The sequence below is a fragment of the Dipteris shenzhenensis genome, chromosome 18 (genome assembly GCF_047967505.1).
Source record: "Dipteris shenzhenensis isolate YYH24624 ecotype China chromosome 18, Dip_SZ_1.0, whole genome shotgun sequence".
Classification (NCBI taxonomy): Eukaryota; Viridiplantae; Streptophyta; class Polypodiopsida; order Gleicheniales; family Dipteridaceae; genus Dipteris; species Dipteris shenzhenensis.
This window is the reverse complement of record NC_141613.1, coordinates 29740636-29759520: the sequence shown is the minus strand read 5'-3', so window position 1 is coordinate 29759520 and position 18885 is coordinate 29740636. Positions and strand designations below refer to the sequence as shown.

The 18885-nt window shown below is 45.7% G+C and overlaps 1 protein-coding gene across 2 annotated transcripts in view; it reads left to right on the top strand.

Annotated features, from left to right (window-relative positions):
• Positions 1 to 18885, top strand: part of PAH2 (phosphatidic acid phosphohydrolase 2) — a 38365-nt gene that overhangs the window by 16212 nt on the left and 3268 nt on the right. For both annotated transcript variants that reach the window (XM_087390077.1, XM_087390079.1), the window contains exons 4-6: positions 699 to 783; positions 13287 to 13373; positions 13475 to 13547. In XM_087390077.1, the coding sequence (XP_087246203.1) occupies positions 699 to 783; positions 13287 to 13373; positions 13475 to 13547 (245 nt within the window). The remainder of the gene's footprint in view (positions 1 to 698; positions 784 to 13286; positions 13374 to 13474; positions 13548 to 18885) is intronic.

The following is an 18885-nucleotide window of genomic DNA, read 5'->3' as shown; positions in this document are numbered from 1 at the left end:
AAATACTTGTAGGTGCTGAAAGTGTCCGGCAACCAACAGCATCCTAGACTCAGGTTATAATGGGCACTCAGTAACCCCAGGTCAATTTGGTAAACATTTGAGATGTTTTCATAAGCTGGGATACTATCCTTATGAACAAGAAGGAAAGAAGGTGAACTTCTGACTTTTTCCATTGCTGTCTGTACTCCTATTAGTTTTCAATAGGTTATATGGCTTATTAATACAATCTTTTTTCTGTCGACTCTTGATTGGACAACTCTCTTCTGCTAGCAAGTACCTGTATGGTAGTTACAAGAGTCTGAGCTGGTGTAGTTACCATGACTTGATTCTGCTGGTCTTTAATAACTGTAAGACAGGGTGGTCTGTCAAGGAAGCACCTAGAAGGATATTTAAAATCAGGATACAAGGTGGCCTGGAGGACAGCACAAAGGTAGAGGAAGTTCCTCTAAATGGCCTAGAGGATAGCACAAAGTATATATTCTCTCTGCTGTGTTTGATGGCAGCAACATCACGAGTAGGATTTGTCCACGCTTGTCTTTCTGTTACGGGCTTGCTTTTTAGGCACCCGAATGTGGGAGTTCTTTATATGTAATCGAGGACCTTTTATCATGAAATCAGTCTGCACCCTTCTTTTAACAAGCTGTTCATGCAAAGGGGATGCAATTGTCTCCTAAGAAGATTTTCTTGATGATTCGCAGGTCTGATGTCTTGGGACAGGTGATGCCTCTTGTTGGAAAGGATTGGAGTCAGTCTGGAGTAACACGTCTTTTTTCTGCCATCAAGGTACGAGTTTTGGGCAGTGTAATGTATGTTTTGAGTTGGACATCCCATCTCAATTGTAGAATTGCGATGTGGAAGTACAGATTTATGATGACTTCAATTTTGTAGAAAGGATGTAGGTATTTCTAGCTGGAAGAGAGAGAGAGAGAGAGAGAGAGAGAGAGAGAGAGAGAGAAAGAGTATGAGACCAGCTATACCTCAATGTGGAAATGCTAGGGAAGCCAAAGGGCTTGTTCATGTTGCTAAAAGGAAAAATAATCAGCAAATTACAAAGTACAAACTAAGTCTGAATTCCCTCATCATCAGGTCAATGGAGATCATTTAACACCACATGGTCCCTCCTTGGCTGCATATCTTTGTGGAATGCCAAGGATAAAATAATGTAGCTCTGCAGAATGGAGAGGCAGGGTGGCTTGTCTATATCTATGGTGAATGTTTGTGACCTATCGTTGGTGATTTGTGGTACCCTGTTGGAACCAAGCCCTCGGTCAAGCAACTGTCGTGAAACTACTAGATTCAGTGGATGAGATCCTGACCACATGGGTCCCAGGGAGCTTGGGTAGTCTCTTGAGATCTATATCTTATCCTTCCTACTAGTATTAGAAGGGGGCTTTCATTTGTAGGATTATATATACTCTAGGTGTATATCTTTGTAGCTTTAAGGATGTTCTCTACTCTTCAAAAAATGGATTTGCTCTTTGTTAATGTCAGCAAGAATTTGTGATTCCTCATGTGGACAATGTTGGAGAAATTGGGTCAATACCCCACCTGTTAGCCCTCAAATGAGACGAGCTCAGGGGGTTGACACCTTAGCATACATGTGGGTGGAAGAACCTGTAAGGGGACGGATTGAAGCTGCCATGTAAGCAACGTGGCTGCCACATGGGCAGCAGACCATAGGGCCACCAAGTACCTACATGGGCTGGAAAGAGCCCAGCCAGAAGCCCAAGCAGACGGCACAACAGTGTGCAGAAGTAACAGGCAAGAAAGGCTGCGATAGTACCTGGTCACCAAGTATGGAGGGTACTGTAGGTGGTGCAGCCACTGCAGCAGCATGTACATCAGGAGGGCAGGCTGTACAGCAAGTACAGCAACATGTACAGGTCGGCAACAGCAGCAGCTGCTATACAGCAGGTACAGACAGAACGGTGCTGATTGGACAAACCTTTATAGGCTGAATTCCTGGATGAAGTCATGTTAGCAGGTCAGCCAGAAGAAGAACTATGGCAGGGCCAAACTCCAGGGGGATGTGCCTGGTCTGGTTGGCCAGATCAGCAAACCAGTTGGCTGGTTTATTGGTGCCAGTCGGCCGAGTTTGGTGGGGTTCTCCCTCTATAAAAGGCCCTAGGCAGGGGACCAAAGCTATTTTTTAGAGCTTGGACTGGGCTGCATCCAAAGTAGCTAGGAGGAGCCTAGGAGTCTACTCAGCCTGCATACCCTCGCGTAAGTGGAGCAGTGGGTGTACCGCAACAGAGTTCTTATAGGGGCAGTCGTCCCAGCAGTCCAGAGCACACCTAGGTGCCTACCTGCAGGTTGTAGGAGAGCATAAGAAGGTGCACAAGAGGGAGCTCTGTCAGCAATGAAGTTAGGAGCAGAACTTTGCAGGAGTGCTCAGCCTTGAACAGCTATTGATGCCTACCATAGAGTTTCTTTCTAGAGGTGTTGATACATATGTGAGCAGGTTTTTTTTCTTGAGATTCATGTTGCAAATTGCTCTTACATTTAAGTAAAGCGCATGTATTTGAGTTGTTTTACTGCATTAGTATCTTGTGATCTCCGGGTGAATCTGGTGTTGGCCTTAAGTGAGCAACCAAACATGGTATCAGAGCCAAAGGTTATGATCCAAGGATAGCCTTGCTCCTGACATGAAGCCTGTGAGATTGAAGATCGGGAACCTTCTTCAAACTGAAGGGTGGAGTCTTTGCCTAGGAGGAAGGAGCTCTCACATTCAGAAGTGCTTGTGTGGCTTGCAGTTGGCCAGCAGACTTCAGGTCGTCTACATGAAGCCATGGGATCCAACCTACTCATTCCAAAATTTGGAGAGTCAGGGAAGATGGATGGAAGCAACTATTCAACCTGGAAAGTGAAGCATCAGAGCCATTTGGTTGCCAGGGAGATTTGGGAGATGATGAAAGGCACGGAGCCAAAACCTATTGATGTGTTGGATGCCTCAGCGAAGATAATTATGCCGGACGAAATGTAAGAAATACTTGCTGTTTCCATGATCATTGAGACTATTGCAGATTCAGTGATACCTCACATTCAGCTGGTGGGCACAATGCACTTGGGATGGAAGACCTTGCAGGATTTATATGAGGCAAGGAATACACCTTCAGAACGAACTGTTCAACCTAAAGATAGATGAAATAGAGCCGAGCCAGCCCACAACTTCCTGATAGATTCTCTTGGAGCAGTGCCTCACAAGGTGGACAATAACCAGCTAGCCATGCTTCGGGTTAGTAAAATTCCAAAGAGCTACTACAAAAAAGGCCACTTATGCTCGAGGAGCTAGGTCCATTGTTGCTTTAAGAAGGAGCTCAAATGAAGGTGTACGACGGGAAGGATGAAGACAATGGTGACAAGAAGGCTGTCATAGCGAAGAGCAAGGGTGGCGAACGGAAGAAATAAAAAAAGAGGAATGCCAAGCATGATGACGGGGACGCTCCTGACAGTGAGAATAAGAAGAAGAAAGAAGTGCTTCTATTGTGATACGCATGAACATTTGCTAAGGATTGCGGGAAGAAGAAGGCGGACCAAGCAAAGAGGGAGGACCACTTCGAGCCGGCGTCAACTAATGTGGTAAGAGAAGAGGTGTTCTGAGGACGACACCATGTTCTGGTGAGACATAGTTTGTAGACCTAAGAGTGAGAGTGTTCATGAGAGACATTGAGGAGTGGAGCACAAAGCTTGACTTTGTGGTGGATTATAGAAAGTGCTACTCAGCCATGAGATGCGAGGACCAGTGTAGTACCATTGGCAAAGATAAAGTGGGTTACTCAGAGATGGAGCTTGAAGTCACCAAGGGGAGCTTATGCACAAACTTACACAAAGGAGGGGATGAAGATGGTACTCTGTCAGTAGTGAACTCGGGCAGAACTTGGCAGGTGTGCTCAGCCTCGAGCAGCTATTAAAGTCAACCACAGAGGTGTGTGGTAGAGAGGAAGAGTTTCCTACAGAGGGTGCAGCAAAACAGAGCCTATTTTGGTACCTGACCTCAGAGGTTGTTTCTAGAGGTGTTGGTACATATGTGGGCAAGTTTTTGTACTTGATTCATCTATATATATTTTTTTTTTTTGGCTATATGTACCTGAGTATCTGGATTGCCCTCTTACATTTAAGTAAAATACATGTATTTGAGTTGTGTTTCACATTAGTATGTTGTGATCCGGGGTGAATCTTCCTCTGTTGGGAGTTATGTTGGCCCAGCAAGAAGGAATTGGTGAAACTTGCATTGACTCGGTTTGCTTACATGTTTATCATTTAGCAAACTTGCTGGATGATAGAGTCTACAATGGATATGATATTGAGAGGCAAGGCATCTTAATTGATGAGTTAGATATTTAGAGAAGAGAAGATATTTCAGCCCCTCTTGTTAATAGGAAGGATGGATGTTGCTGCAGCTTCAAGCAGCTCTAGTATTTTGGAGTCCCATTGTGAGGCAGATGAGAATGATAGTGATGAAGATGAGGAGGAGGAGGATGGCACCGATGCTAATGCTAATGCTAATGCTAATGCTGATGAGGATGAGGATGCAGCTTGAGGCTTGAGCCTCAGTAATTGTGATCAATTTCAGCTTTGTTTCCTTGCTGTGGCAGCTTGCAGGCTAGCAGCATGGTAGCCTTTTCTTATATGATGCTTTGCAACTTGTCTTTGATGCTCTGGTGTAGTACCTATAGGCCACTTTTAATTTTCTAGTATCTGCTACCTGCTACCCTTGATCATGATGTTTTGGTGTAGTGTTGATCTATCACTATGTATCAGAATCCAGATGACTTTGGTCCCTTAATTGTTCTATGAATCATGACTTTAAAATTAATACAAGTTTGAAGTTTGAAATTTAGTTGAAAGTTTGGTAGCTCTGTATGTTAACAATGTATACTTTCCTGGTTTTTTGGTGTGTGTAGAATTAGGGTCTCGTATGATTCAGCCCCAAGGGTTGAACCATACTCCAATCATACTTCCGTACCCAACGTATGATATTGGAGTAGATCCAAGGTTTTGCACAACTCACTGGGAGTCATACATATCACAAGATTTTAAAATTCCTCTCAAAGTGTTGAAGAGAAGCTTTTGTTGGAAGTTGAGTTGTGAACAGGGAATGCAAAGTTTGAAGAGTTGAGAAACCAGCTTTATATTCGATCTTTTACGTGATGATAAAAGTCAAGAAATTTCTATGAAAAGAAAAAAGGGCATGATAACTGTACACTGTTCACTAAAGTTTCTTCTAGGTGATTTGTTTACAACCTAGGACACTTGTTACCTAGAAAAGAATTGGTATTTCGATGGTTGCCATTCTGAAGATACAGAGCCACATTGTGGCAAGGAAGGTGTGGAAAGTGACCATAGGAGGAGACTTGAAACCCCTAGCCCACAGTGGATGTGACAAGACATGTATTAAAATGTGTAGATCATAATGGGAGGGGAAAGATGCTGAGATGTTGTCAATGATTATTGGTATGTACTTGGCACTTGCTTTGTGCATTAATTCATGTTTTAGCCACTTTCTTTGGGTAGAGTGTTGGCCGTTATTCTCTATTGGTGAGAGAATAGAGGATGAAAGCCTTCCTAGCAGACAAAGAGGCCCTCAATTCCTGCGTTGGTCAGGCTAACTTTGAAGTACTTGAAGTGCTGACATGGATGAGTCTTTCGGAGGCTTCTTCATGCCAAGTTGCAGATTGCTAGAAGCAAGAAGAGGTGAAGCCTTCATGTTGGAGACGAGACCACCATCAGATTAGGAGGGTATACTGTTACCGGTGGATTTCCCAAGTGGGAGCTCACTTGGAGCTCGTTTTGGTGGTGGAGATTGATCCAGGATTTCTGGAAGGACATGTACAGATGAGGATCTATGTAGAGCTCCAAGCAGCCGTGAGGATTCCATTGCTTGTGTGTGTTGCTTGGTTGTGGATGGTGATGTAATGATGATAAGTTGAAACAGACCCTGGTGGCATGGTGCTTTGCAAGATCCTGGCAGTCCTTGGCTTATGAGGGGGGGACATGAACCTGGAAGGTACCAGGATTGCTCGAGAATGTTGGTATGTCTATGAGTTGTGCAAGGAAGGTGATTGGCATTCAGTAGAGGAGAGAGTGGTTTCCTGGAATTGCTTGTGGTGAAGCCCCATTTTCCACATGATTGGGCTGTGCTTATACAGACACACTTTCTCTGCTCTCTCTCTCTCTCTCTCGTATGAACTATTCTTGGTAAAAGATTGCTTCCGCTGTTGTGCATTATATGCATGGTAAACTGTCATGTGCACGGATCGGTATCTGACGTGTACTAGGTACACAGAACTAGCTCAGGTTAGCCTGGGGAGGCTTAGAGCTAGGCAGGCTTGATTCTCGGGTTGAGTGGCAAGGGTATGAACTATTTATAGGTCTTCGCTATTTTTGGCGCCGGGGCCCGAGTCTATAAAAGAGGCCCAGGGGGTTCAGTTCTCAGTGTGCAGTTGGGAGCAAGTCTCGTTCCCAGGTGCTAGGTTTGATCCTGGATTGTGTCGCGGACGCGCGCCTGCATCTTAGCGTAGCCCAAGGCCCAGTGGCAGATCCAGGGCTTCACAGCGCCACCTGGTGGTATGGGACACCAGGCTGGTTAGGATCTGATTGGGAGTTCGTGCCAGTAGCTCAGCTCGTGGCTCGGGGGGACATCTTCTGGTTCGGGATCATATCCCGTAGATGTCACGGTTGGGTGGTGAGCAGCCTGCTCAGTTCTGATGTTGTGTGTGGTTATTTTGCAGATCAGGGGTTTCAGGAGTGCTGGGATGTGTCAGTTGGTATCAGAGCCAACTCCTGAGGTAGGAACTTCTGATGCGAGAAATTTGACAGATTTCTCTTCCAGGTATGCCCTAAAATTCGAGATTTCCTGCTGCGTTTTTGCTGTCAACCTGGGGTAGAAGGGGTGAAGAAATATCTGGAAAAGGAAGAAGAAGAGGAGTGAAATAGAATCGAAAATTCTGAAGGCTACAGAGAGAAGTCTGAGGGAGGAGAAGGAGAGCAGAAAGGGAGGAGAGTAGGGCAGGAAATAAGCAGCCAGGGAGTAGAGGATGCGGGGAGTAGAAAGGGACGCAGTAGGCGAGGCTGTAGGGGCAGGACAGCCTGCGCAACAGGCTGTCCACAGCCAGCGCAATAGGCTGTCCACAGCCTGCGCAAAAGGCTGCGAACAGCCTGCGCCTAGGGCTGCGTGCAGCCTGCGCAGGAGGAAGGGCCGGAGGAAGGTGCTTTTTTGCGAAAAAAGCACCCCTCCAAAGTTGGAGGGGCTCAGGTGCTTTTTTCGCAAAAGCACCCCTCCAAAGCTGGAGGGGGCTCAGCCTTTTTTGGAAGCTTAGCTTCCAAATCAGGCAGCCCTGCACCCTATATAGGTGGGGGCTGGGTGCTAGGCAACCCACAAGCAGCCCCAGATTCGAGACATCACCTCGAGATCTGTGCCAGCCCGCCTCGCCCTTCAGCAGCGCCTTGTACGAGCAGTTCCCTGCATCCGCCTTGCTTGCGTCAGCCCTGCACAGCTCCCAAAGTTCCGTACCAGCCCGTACAGCTGCAGCGACAGCCGTACAGCCTGTACGGACTGTACCATCTGCTCCTGTACCTGCTGCTGCTCCGTACAGCAGCTGCGCCTACACCCGCAGCCACCGTACGGACTGCGTCAGCAGCCGTACAGGCCACCTCAGCAGTCCGTACAGCCTCTATCGTTGACTGCGCACCCGGTTGCAGATTTGGGGAGGCACCAGGACTCGTGGTCTTCCAGATTTCAGCATCCTTTCTGTCAGTTTTATCTGGGACGGTTTTCTTCTACTCCATCTCCCTCCGTGCTCTGTTTCAGTTATTTATTTTTCTCCGCTTGTAATCGAATCAGTATTCAGCCATGTCTGATGCTCCGAATCCCGAGTTCACTATGGGGGAGCAGGAATTAGACTACACTCCAGTGGGGGAGGATGATCAGGGTCTCTATGACGACCTGATCACTAAGAAAGCCTTCAGTGAGTTCACGACTGCTCTAGATGGTAAATTTGAGCAGGTCAACGTTAATCAATCGGGGTTGACACAGCAACTCCAAGGGATACAAGCTACCTTGACTCTTCTGGCTAGCACGGTTCAGGCACTCACGCATGTGGATGCCATGGCCTCCGTGCTAGGCCCGAATATCACTCCGGATCCCTTTCCAGGTGACCAGAAATCAAGAACAAAGGAGGTGGTTGACACTTGGCTGCACAAGTGGCAAGTTCACTTCCAATTTCACCCCTATCCAGACGAGAAAAAGATTCAGCTAGCAGCAGGGTTTATGTCAGGTAAAGCCTTGCTTTGGTGGAAAGAACTCCAGCCTAAGCCTGACACTTGGACAGAATTTGAGGGTATCTTCAGGAAGGAGTTCCTGAAGAAGGAAGATGACTACGATATCGTCGGCAAGCTCAAAGCCCTCGATATGTCAAAATTGAACTTAACTTTTGAAGTCTATCTTCAGAGATTTAGGGATCTGCAAACCAGGGCCACCAAAATGGATCCTGTAACCTTGTTAGGTTTTTTCGTGGATGGTTTGCCAGACTCCTATAAGTTACAGATTAAGAATAACAAGTGCACAACATTGCAGGAGGCCATGACATATGCGCGCATATATGATGATACCATGGCCGGAACCAAGGCAACCACAGTTACCGAGACCAGCGGAAAGAACAAACGCAAGTTCTTTCAGCATGCGACTGGTATTGGGGAGACGAAGTCTACGGACAACGCCTCCAGGAAAAGCTTAACTCCTGCGAAGAATGGTAAGGCCTGTTTCCTTCGCACTCTCAGGCTCAAGAAAGAGGGCCGGTGTTTTTATTGCGAGGAGCGGGGCCACACGAAGAATGAGTGTCCTAAGCGGAAGAACCAGAAATTGGTGCTAGGACCAAAGCTCCAGGCAGGTCCGCGTACCGCAGCCAAGGGAGCCAACCAGGTTACGATGACAGGTATTTCAGTGAATGTCATTACCTGCCCCCTTTCTTGTAATTGTACCTTTAATACTTCATTGTTTGGTTCCCATGATCTTTTCCGAGTTTATGGAGAAGTTAGGGACCAACAGGTTCACATTCTCTTTGATCCGGGCAGCTCTCACAATTTTGTTAATTACAAATTTGTGCAGAAGATGGGGCTGTCCACAGTACCTAGCGACCACACCTACGAGGTGCAGCTTCCAGCCGGGAAGCAGTTTTGGGATCGCAAGGTTGAAGCGCTTCCCATCCGGATTCAAGCCTACACAGGAGCTCTCACATGTTACGTTATGCATCTAGAGCATGTAGACTTGCTGATCGGGATAGAGTGGTTTAAAACCCACAATATCCAGATCGGATGGACGGAGCATACCCTTTCTTTTGAAGACAAAGGCACCCAATTTTGTATTCAGTGTGATAAGATTATCCCTTCTCAGGGGCCTATTGTATCTGCGATGCAGCTTCGGAATATATTGAACACTTCTCATTATGATGTCTATCAGTGTGTTTTGATTCCACTTTCTACATTTGTTGTTTCGGTAATTAACAAAAATGAATTAAGTGTGTTTGAACACCGAGAATTGAGAATGTTGTTAGATAATTTTAAAGACGTATTTCCAGCTCAACTGCCGGAAGGTTTACCTCCAGAAAGGGCAGTAGATCATCGCATAGACTTAGTCCCAGGGGCTCAACCTATCAGTGTACCACCGTATAGGATGAGCCAGGTAGAGGAGGATGAGTTAGCTATCCAGCTTCAGGATTACCTGAATATGGGCTATATCCGCCCAAGTAAATCTCCTTGGGGTGCACCTGTCCTCTTAAGAAAGAAGAAGGATTCTTCCTGGAGGATGTGTATAGATTATAAACGATTAAATAAAGTTACAATTAAGAACCGCTATCCTTTACCTCGTTCTGATGATTTGATAGACCGTTTGGCCGGAGCGAAGTATTTCACTAAGATTGATTTGCGTACGGGTTATCACCAAATCCGTATCTATGCTAAACACATAGATAGGACCGCATTCCGGACTAGGTATGGTCATTACGAGTTCCTCGTATTACCTTTTGGTTTGACCAATGCTCCTGCTACTTTTCAGCAGATGATGAACGATTTGTTCAGAGATTATCTGGGCAAATTTGTTGTCGTGTTCTTAGATGATATCTTGGTATATAGTAAAACGCTTGAGGATCATATAGGACACCTCCGGGTTGTCTTATTTGTTCTAAGACAACATAAGCTTTATGCCAAGATGAGTAAATGTGACTTCTTTATGAAGGAGATCATTTACTTAGGATACAAGATTTCTTCTGAAGGTATTAGCATTGATCTGGATCGTATCCAGAAGGTTTTAGAATGGCCTATCCCTCAGACTGTGAAACAACTCCGTTCTTTCCTAGGATTTACGGTATTTCTTCGGAAGTCAGTCCGTGATTATTCACAAATCACGGTACCCTTGACCAACATATTGAAAGGTCGTGGACGCAGGTCTACTCAACCGATCCCTTGGAATGATGCAATGAACAAGGCTTTTGAAACCTTGAAGTTATCTATCAAGGAAGCACCCGTTCTTGCATTACCCGATCCTACCCGGCCTTATGTTTTAGAGGCCGATGCGAGTGATTATGCGATTGGGGCAGCTCTATTCCAAGAGGGCAGACCTGTAGCTTTTGAGAGTAAGAAGCTAGACGACACTCAGTATCGTTGGCCCACACTCGAGAAGGAACTTTATGCGGTAGTGTATGCTCTCAAGGTTTGGAGACACTACTTGTATGGTTCAAAGTTCCTTGTATTGACTGATCACCAGTCAATCAAGTATGTGTGTGATGGATCAGAATTGAGAGGAAGGAAAGCTAGATGGGCAGAGTTAATGCAGGATTTTGATTTCGAAATACGTTATCGTAAGGGTTCGTTGAATAGTGTGGCGGATGCCTTAAGTCGAGTTAAGTTTGTAAATGCTTTGTCATTTACGGAAATATCCTCAGACCTATTTCAATCCTTGAGAGGGCTATACGCAACTGATAGTCATTTCAGTTCTTATTGGCAGAGAGTCCAGGATGGGAGCTCCATGGTTGACCAGGACTCAGGGATTGTGCCACCTAGGATACAGGCGGCGGGAGGTCAGTGGATGATTCGGAACGGCTTGCTGTTCCGGAATGAAAAAATTTGTGCGCCTGATGTTCTGGACCTTAAATCCAAGATTCTCTGGGAGTGTCATGATGCTCCTAGTGCGGGACATCCAGGTATACATAGGACTCTGTCTCTTGTGAAGCATACCTTTTATTGGCCTAAGATGCGTGCATTCGTAGAGAACTATGTGGTAGGTTGCCGAGTTTGTCAGGTTACTAAGGCTGAACGCCTTAGGAGCGCGGGCTTATTACAGCCATTACAGATTCCAGGTAATAAGTGGGAAAGTATTTCCATGGATTTTATTACTGGTTTGCCTCGAACGCGCAAGGGTCATGACTCTATTTGGGTCATAGTCGACCGTTTGACAAAAATGGCTAGATTCTTACCTACAAGAACAACTATTTCAGCTGTTCAGCTGGCTCACGAGTTTGTGGACCACTTGTTCAAGCTGTATGGTTTGCCATCTGACATAGTCAGTGACAGGGACTCAAAGTTTACAAGTAACTTTTGGACACTTGTATTTGAGAAGTTAGAAACTACTCTAAGTATGAGTTCCTCGGATCATGCACAATCCGATGGCAGTACAGAAAAGGTCAACCAGTTGGTTGAAGACATGCTTCGGGCATATGTATCTAAGAGACAGTCTTCGTGGGAAGATTATCTACCCATGATTGAATTTGCTTACAACAGTGCAAAGCATTCTAGTACAGGTTATAGTCCTTTTATGCTTATGTACGGGTTTCAACCTAAGTCACCAGTTATGGTTGGATTAAAAGGGATTCAAAATGATGCTGCTAAGAACTTCTTGCAAGACATGCAGGAAATGTTGCAGTTTGCCAAGGAGTCTATTAGAAGTGCCCAAGATCGGGACAGATTTTATGCTAATAGACATCGTTCACCTAGAGAGTTCTCTGAAGGAACGATGGTATATTTGAGAATTCCTAAGGAATCCAAGAGCCTAAGTACTGGTTTGGTTCCGAAATTATCCCCCAGATATTGTGGCCCATTCAAGGTCATTAAAAGAATTGGACCAGTTGCATATCGACTAGAATTGCCTCCTGATGTTAAAGTACATCCAGTCTTTCATGTCAGTAGACTGAAAGAAGTATTGGGTGCAGATGATCAAATTGTTTCTCCTCATGAGATTATAGAAGTTACAGATTTAACTTTTATTCCCCACGAACCTGAATCTATTCTTGAATTTCGTGAAAGACAGATTCGAAATCGTACTATCACGGAATACAAGATTAAGTGGAAGGATCGTGTTGAGGAGGATGCAACATGGGAGACATTACAAAACCTCCAAAGAACATTTCCCGATTTCTTAGCGAACTCAGGAGTGAGTTCTTAGAGGAGGGGGAGTATGTCATGTGCACGGATCGGTATCTGACGTGTACTAGGTACACAGAACTAGCTCAGGTTAGCCTGGGGAGGCTTAGAGCTAGGCAGGCTTGATTCTCGGGTTGAGTGGCAAGGGTATGAACTATTTATAGGTCTTCGCTATTTTTGGCGCCGGGGCTCGAGTCTATAAAAGAGGCCCAGGGGGTTCAGTTCTCAGTGTGCAGTTGGGAGCAAGTCTCGTTCCCAGGTGCTAGGTCTGATCCTGGATTGTGTCGCGGACGCGCGCCTGCATCTTAGCGTAGCCCAAGGCCCAGTGGCAGATCCAGGGCTTCACAGCGCCACCTGGTGGTATGGGACACCAGGCTGGTTAGGATCTGATTGGGAGTTCGTGCCAGTAGCTCAGCTCGTGGCTCGGGGGGACATCTTCTGGTTCGGGATCATATCCCGTAGATGTCACGGTTGGGTGGTGAGCAGCCTGCTCAGTTCTGATGTTGTGTGTGGTTATTTTGCAGATCAGGGGTTTCAGGAGTGCTGGGATGTGTCATAAACTCTCTCACATACTTACATACTCTGTTAACATGTCATGCAAGAGTGACTTGCTTCATGCTAAGACTTCTATGGGATGTCTCTAGCTATCAATGCAATTTATGAAGAGTTAGTGAGAAATTGCACCACCTAGGTGGTTCATCCAAAGAGACTAGCCTTACAGCTGAAGTAAAACTAGGTCACCCTCTGCCTGTCTTTGGTCCCTGTTCATTCCCTAGCACGGAGCTTGAGTTTCTTTTGGGCCCCATATAAAGCCATTAGTGTAATAAGGGTTAGAGTCGTGGGTTCCTTTTATTAACACAGTGACAACTTTTCAGGATAATGGATACGAGCTACTGTTTTTAAGCGCCCGTGCCATTTCACAGGCATATCTTACACGGCAATTCCTCTTGAATTTAAAACAGGTATGTTCTGGTTTTATGGAAAAGAGTAGCAATGTTTTTCCTTTGAATTTGATGATATTAAGGGAAGCAACGTTGTCAATTTATGCTCTTTTGTCTTGTAGGATGGGGAGACTCTTCCAGATGGTCCCGTGTTCATCTCTCCTGATGGTTTGATCCCATCACTTTACCGAGAAGGTTCTCTCTCTCTGTGTGTGTGTGTGTGTGTGTGTGTGTGTTCCTCAAAAGAAAATAAATTTTTTTGTAAATGTATCTGCCACGTTATCTGCTTTAGGAAAAAAAACGTTTCCTGCCTGCAGTGTTTCCCATGTATAATGATTCTGCACCTTGATGTGCTTTCATGTGCATGATATATAGAATTTGGATGTCAGAATGTAGTGGAGTCGGTTAATCCTATGCACGAGCAAAGGCAAACACTAGCAAGGTCATAGAAAGGACACTGTTACTGTTGACACTCTCTAGGGAATGATGATCTGTTAAACATTGAGGGCTATGCAAGTTAGAATTTTCAAGTCCTACATCTTTGTATGCCATATTTCAAATACATAATGTGCGGTATCAAGGAGTGGGTATGTGTTCTTCACAAGCACAAGTTAGAGCTATCTCACAGGGAGAAAATGAAACTGGACAAGGAGGTCTCTGGTGACTAGTTTATGATCATTTTTCAATTGTTGGTATTGCATTTTCCTCAACAGCAGCTCCCTCTGTTCACATTTTTTGCTCGACCTTTTCTGCTAAGCAATGATTTTGTGATGAGATTTTTCTTTTAACAGCGATTGTAGGGTGAGGACTGCATTTGATCTGAAAACAGATCCAATACTCCCAAGCACCCTTCTAGCATCAAATTGCAGCTACTTCAGGGCTTTAGGGCGGGTCGTAGCAGAGAAAACACATCCTAGAGCAATTTGCAGCAAGTCTAGGGCTCAGTGGAGGGCTCGAAATCCAAATCGCAGCAGGTATAGTGTCCCTAGGTGGCTGGAAAACAATTCTCATCAGGATCTTGCCCTCAAAACCTGTCATGCATGCCAAGGACTTGTAGATATGATGCTGGAATTGTTAAGCAACTACAATCCCCAATTTAGGGGCAAACAAACCAGCAGCCAGCAGGGCCATGCTGTCGGCCAGAATCAGGCCGACCAGCTGGTCTGGCCAACCCAGACCTGGGCGACCAGCTGGCCGACCAGCTGGCCAGTCCACCGACCAGCTGGCCGACCTTCTAGGTCAGGCCTATAAAAGACTCCCTACCCCCTCACTCTCAATGGACTGGACCTGCAGCTGCTCCTCACCTCCTCCATGTTGGTAAACTGAAAAGAAAGCACAGAGCGAACACAAACTCAGAAATCTTGCTTATGGAATGAAGAAAGGTGAGGTCTAGGCACCTTTTACATGATCACTGACATCACTGATTACCTCTGAGCTCCACAATCATCTCCTCAATCTGCTCCTAGATTCTCTCAATCATCCTATGTGGCTTCTACCACCACCTAACTGTGCTTATGGGCACCTAACTGTGCCTTTAGCACACACACATAGAAACCAAGGTGTGCCTGAGGCATACACCTTGAGATATCCCAACAAACCCCCCCTCAAGGGAATGCCTCAGGCTATGTCAAGGATACATCTAGCACAAGGTGTCACATGCCATCTCATGGTGGTCATGGATCTATCAATGGCTAGGATCTCAAGCTAGCAAGGGTTCCCATGGGTGTAAGGTAAACAAAAGGGATACAAAAGATTTTCCAATGGTTATCTCCCCTGCATGTACATGCACACAATGTTTGCAGGAGGTACCATGGAGTAAAACACATACACATGGCCTACATCATATGGTGACCAGAGGTGTTTACAAAACACACAAAACACAATAGTTTATTTCATTCATTTTGGAGGACTATCCAGGCTGAGTACCTTGACTCAACAAAAGAGAGATCTGGAGCATACATGGAGATGATTCAAAAAGCATAATCTTTAAAGGATGCCTCATCTTGTGGAGGTACATCAACTGAAAGTACATTGGCATTTTCTGTCTTTGAAGTTGCTTCCTTTTTGGCTCTACAAAACCTTTCATGATGATTGTTTTTGCCACAGTGTTTGCATGGATTGATTTTGAAGCAGTCCTTTGAGAGGTGATTTGTCTTCCCACAATGATTGCAAGGTGAAAACTTGCCCTTCTGGATTTTGATGGCATAGGCTGTCATTGCCTTTCCGGAGCTCCATGTGGCTTTCTTCTTCTTGGAGAGCAGAGATAAGACCTTCAAGATTAGGATTAGGAAGATTTTTCAAAGTGGTAACAATATGATCATAATCTTCAGGCATATTCTTGAGCAACACTGCCATTGCATCATCTGTAGTGATAGGAGAGTTGATAGAAGCAAGTTGGTAATTGACATGGGCAGCCAAAGGAGTGCCACTAACCATCTTCAATTCAAAGAAAGAAATTTTAAGTGATAATTTTGAGATGTGAGAGCTAGCACCAAAAATAATGTCAAGCTTATGCCAAGCTTCTGAAGGAGACTCTAAGTCAGAGATGTGATGAATATCATCATCTCCTAAAGCAAGAGCAATGATGCCATATGCTTTCTCCTCTCTAGCGGGATCCCTTGCCGGGCGTGTCGGAGCTGAGGATTCTCCAGCATTGGAGGCTGTTGAAGAAGAAGTTGAAGCCAGTTTGACAAGTCCCCAGAGGTTTTCCCTCATTAATGCAAATTTCACCTTCATCTGCCATGTGTGGAAGCCCTTACCATTGAACTTATCTATATTCAATATGGTAGCCATGAGAGGGTCTAACCCAGGTATTGGGCAGTGTCTTCTCTCTTGCAAGGCTAGAATAACAACTGAAAAGCTTCAAAATATAAGCATTTAATGTAGCAAAGACTTGTGACCAAATTTCAATCAATGATGCTTTTTCTTACATGCTTCACAGAGGTGGCTAAATGAAAGCTTTCCAATCAAATCTAGGTATAGCAACTTAAAAGAAAGTTGTAGCCACAGTTGTACTAATGCTTTTCAAAACTTCAAAACCTCAGAAATGCTAAAATAGCATCTAATGTAGCATTACTTTCACAACCTTGTCAAAACTGTCAAAAACAGAGGCCTGAACTTGGAGGGCTTGTATCTCACTCTCCAAAGTAAAGAAAAAGGGGCTTTCTGAGGCAAAAGAAAGCTCATATACCAGAGAGAATCCACTGAGGAGGTTGGGCGAAATGGCGCGTTGTTTTGCCCGGGGGAGTTGCTGCAGGCTGAACCTGAGTTTTGACGATTTCTCCTTTGTTACTGAACCAACTGAGCTGAAAAATGACTCAAAATGTTCGTCTTGAGGTCGCCCATCTACTCTTAAGAGGGCTCGAGCAATGGCGCAGCAAGCAGGGAGTATTTTGCAACAGAAGAATGACGAAAAAATGCGCTGTTTGGAGAATGGCAGCCAGCAGAGACGTTTTTTTTTCAATTGCTTGCAGGTGGAGGTTCGCCCAAACGAGAGGTATCTCCAGCAGGAAGGGCTTGGAGAATGGTAGAGAACTGAGGGAGAACAAGCTTTAGCAAGATTTGGGAAGAAAGAGAAGAAATAGTGAAGATGAAGAAGAAGAAGAAGAAGAAGATGTGGCAGAAATGGGCTCAAGGGGGATCAAAGGGCTCTGATGCCATGTTGGTAAACTGATAAGAAAGCACGGAGTGAACACAAACTCAGAAATCTTGCTTATGGAACGAAGAAAGGTGAGGTCCTTAAGTAGGCACCTCTTACATGATCATTGACATCACTGATGACCTCTGAGCTCCACAATCATCTCCTCAATCTGCTCTTAGATTCTCTTAATCATCCTATGTGGCTTCTACCACCACCTAACTGTGCTTATGGGCACCTAACTGTGCCTCTAGCACACACACATAGAAACCAAGGTGTGCCTGAGGCATACACCTTGAGATATCCCAACACTCCATCCTTTGCTGCAGCCCCTCTTGCTCCAGATCTACTCCTCTGCTCCAGTTCTGCCTTAACTCCTCTGTCTCTCTATTCCTCTCCTTCAGATCTAGCCCTGAACCTCCAGCTGTTGCTCGAGATCTGCTCCTGACTGCTGCGTGACAAGCTTCCACATTTGTCCTCTTCATCTGCTGCCATCCTCTCCTACCGCTAGGGCAGCTCCAGCTCTTCATGATCTTCGTCATCATCGAGCTACATGGAGGACTGCGTTTCGCTCCCTCTGTTGCTATCTTTTCTACTGTTTCTCTACATGGAATCATCTTTCTGATTCACCTCAGCCACGGTCCTTGAGACACGACGGCTTGAGATTCTTGTATTCAGTTTTTCATATTACCAAACAGGCACTATGTTTTCTGAGTTCCGTTCTTCAGTTGTCTCTGAGTATCGTCTATTTTTGATCGCTCCACTGCAAACCCTATCGTTTCTCTATATGGTATCAGAGCCATGGTGATCTAAAGACCCGAGATCTCTGGTGATCTAAAGATCCTGCTTCTTCATGGAGGCCATAGGTACGGGGAGCATTACTCCTATGAACATATCAGTTTCCTCTTCATTCCGCTGCGCACTACGGGAGAGAACTCCATCTTCTACTCCCATCCCTCCCTCCCTTTCTAAATTCCATCTTCTACTCCCATCCCTCCCTTTCTAAACTCCATCTTCTACTCCCATCCCTCCCTTTCTAACCTCCATCTTCTACTCCCATCCCTCCCTCCCTTTTCGGTTTCAGGCTTGACCCTCCCCATTCCTTCGAACAAGGAGGTCATGATCCTTCACCTCTACCACCATTGGCATCGACTTCCAAGTTCTACAAGTTCTCCCTAGGTGGGACCCTTTCTGTTCAGATGTGTCATGATGATTGTTGTTTCGAATCTTGTCGAGCATGGAGGTGGGGTAGACTCCTCTCTCCCGAGGTCCAAGATCGGGCACACACTGGCTCACTGTTCAGCTACGACCTCTTCCTTTGGCGGAATCCCACCATCCCTGGATTATCAGTGCTGCTACGACATATTTGTTCTTTACCTTTGCTTTTCCCTCCACCTTTCGGCGGTGAGAGGGGGTGGCTTATTCTCTCGAGCTTCACAGTGTTCTTATTTTTGCTGATCATACGTGTAACTAAGGCACTTGAGGTTGAGCAAGGGCACTCCTCTTGTGACCTCTGCATTTTTGCATTGCATCTCTTGGGCATTTCGCAGGGATAGCCACCGTCGACATCTCTACACGAAGCTCCAAGCACACTATATCTGCCCCTCCAAATTGGCAATTGAGAGGACAATCCCCAATTTAGGGGCAAACAAACCAGCAGCCAGCAGGGCCATGCTGTCGGCTAGAATCAGGCCGACCAGCTGGTCTGGCCAACCCAGACCTGGCTGACCAGCTAGCCAGCCCACGACCAGCTGGCCAACCTCCTAGGTCAGGCCTATAAAAGACTCCCTACCCCCTTACTCTCAATGGATTGGACCTGCAGCTGCTCCTCACCTCCTCCATCCTTTGCTGCAGCCCCTCCTGCTCCAGATCTACTCCTCTGCTCCAGTTCTGCCC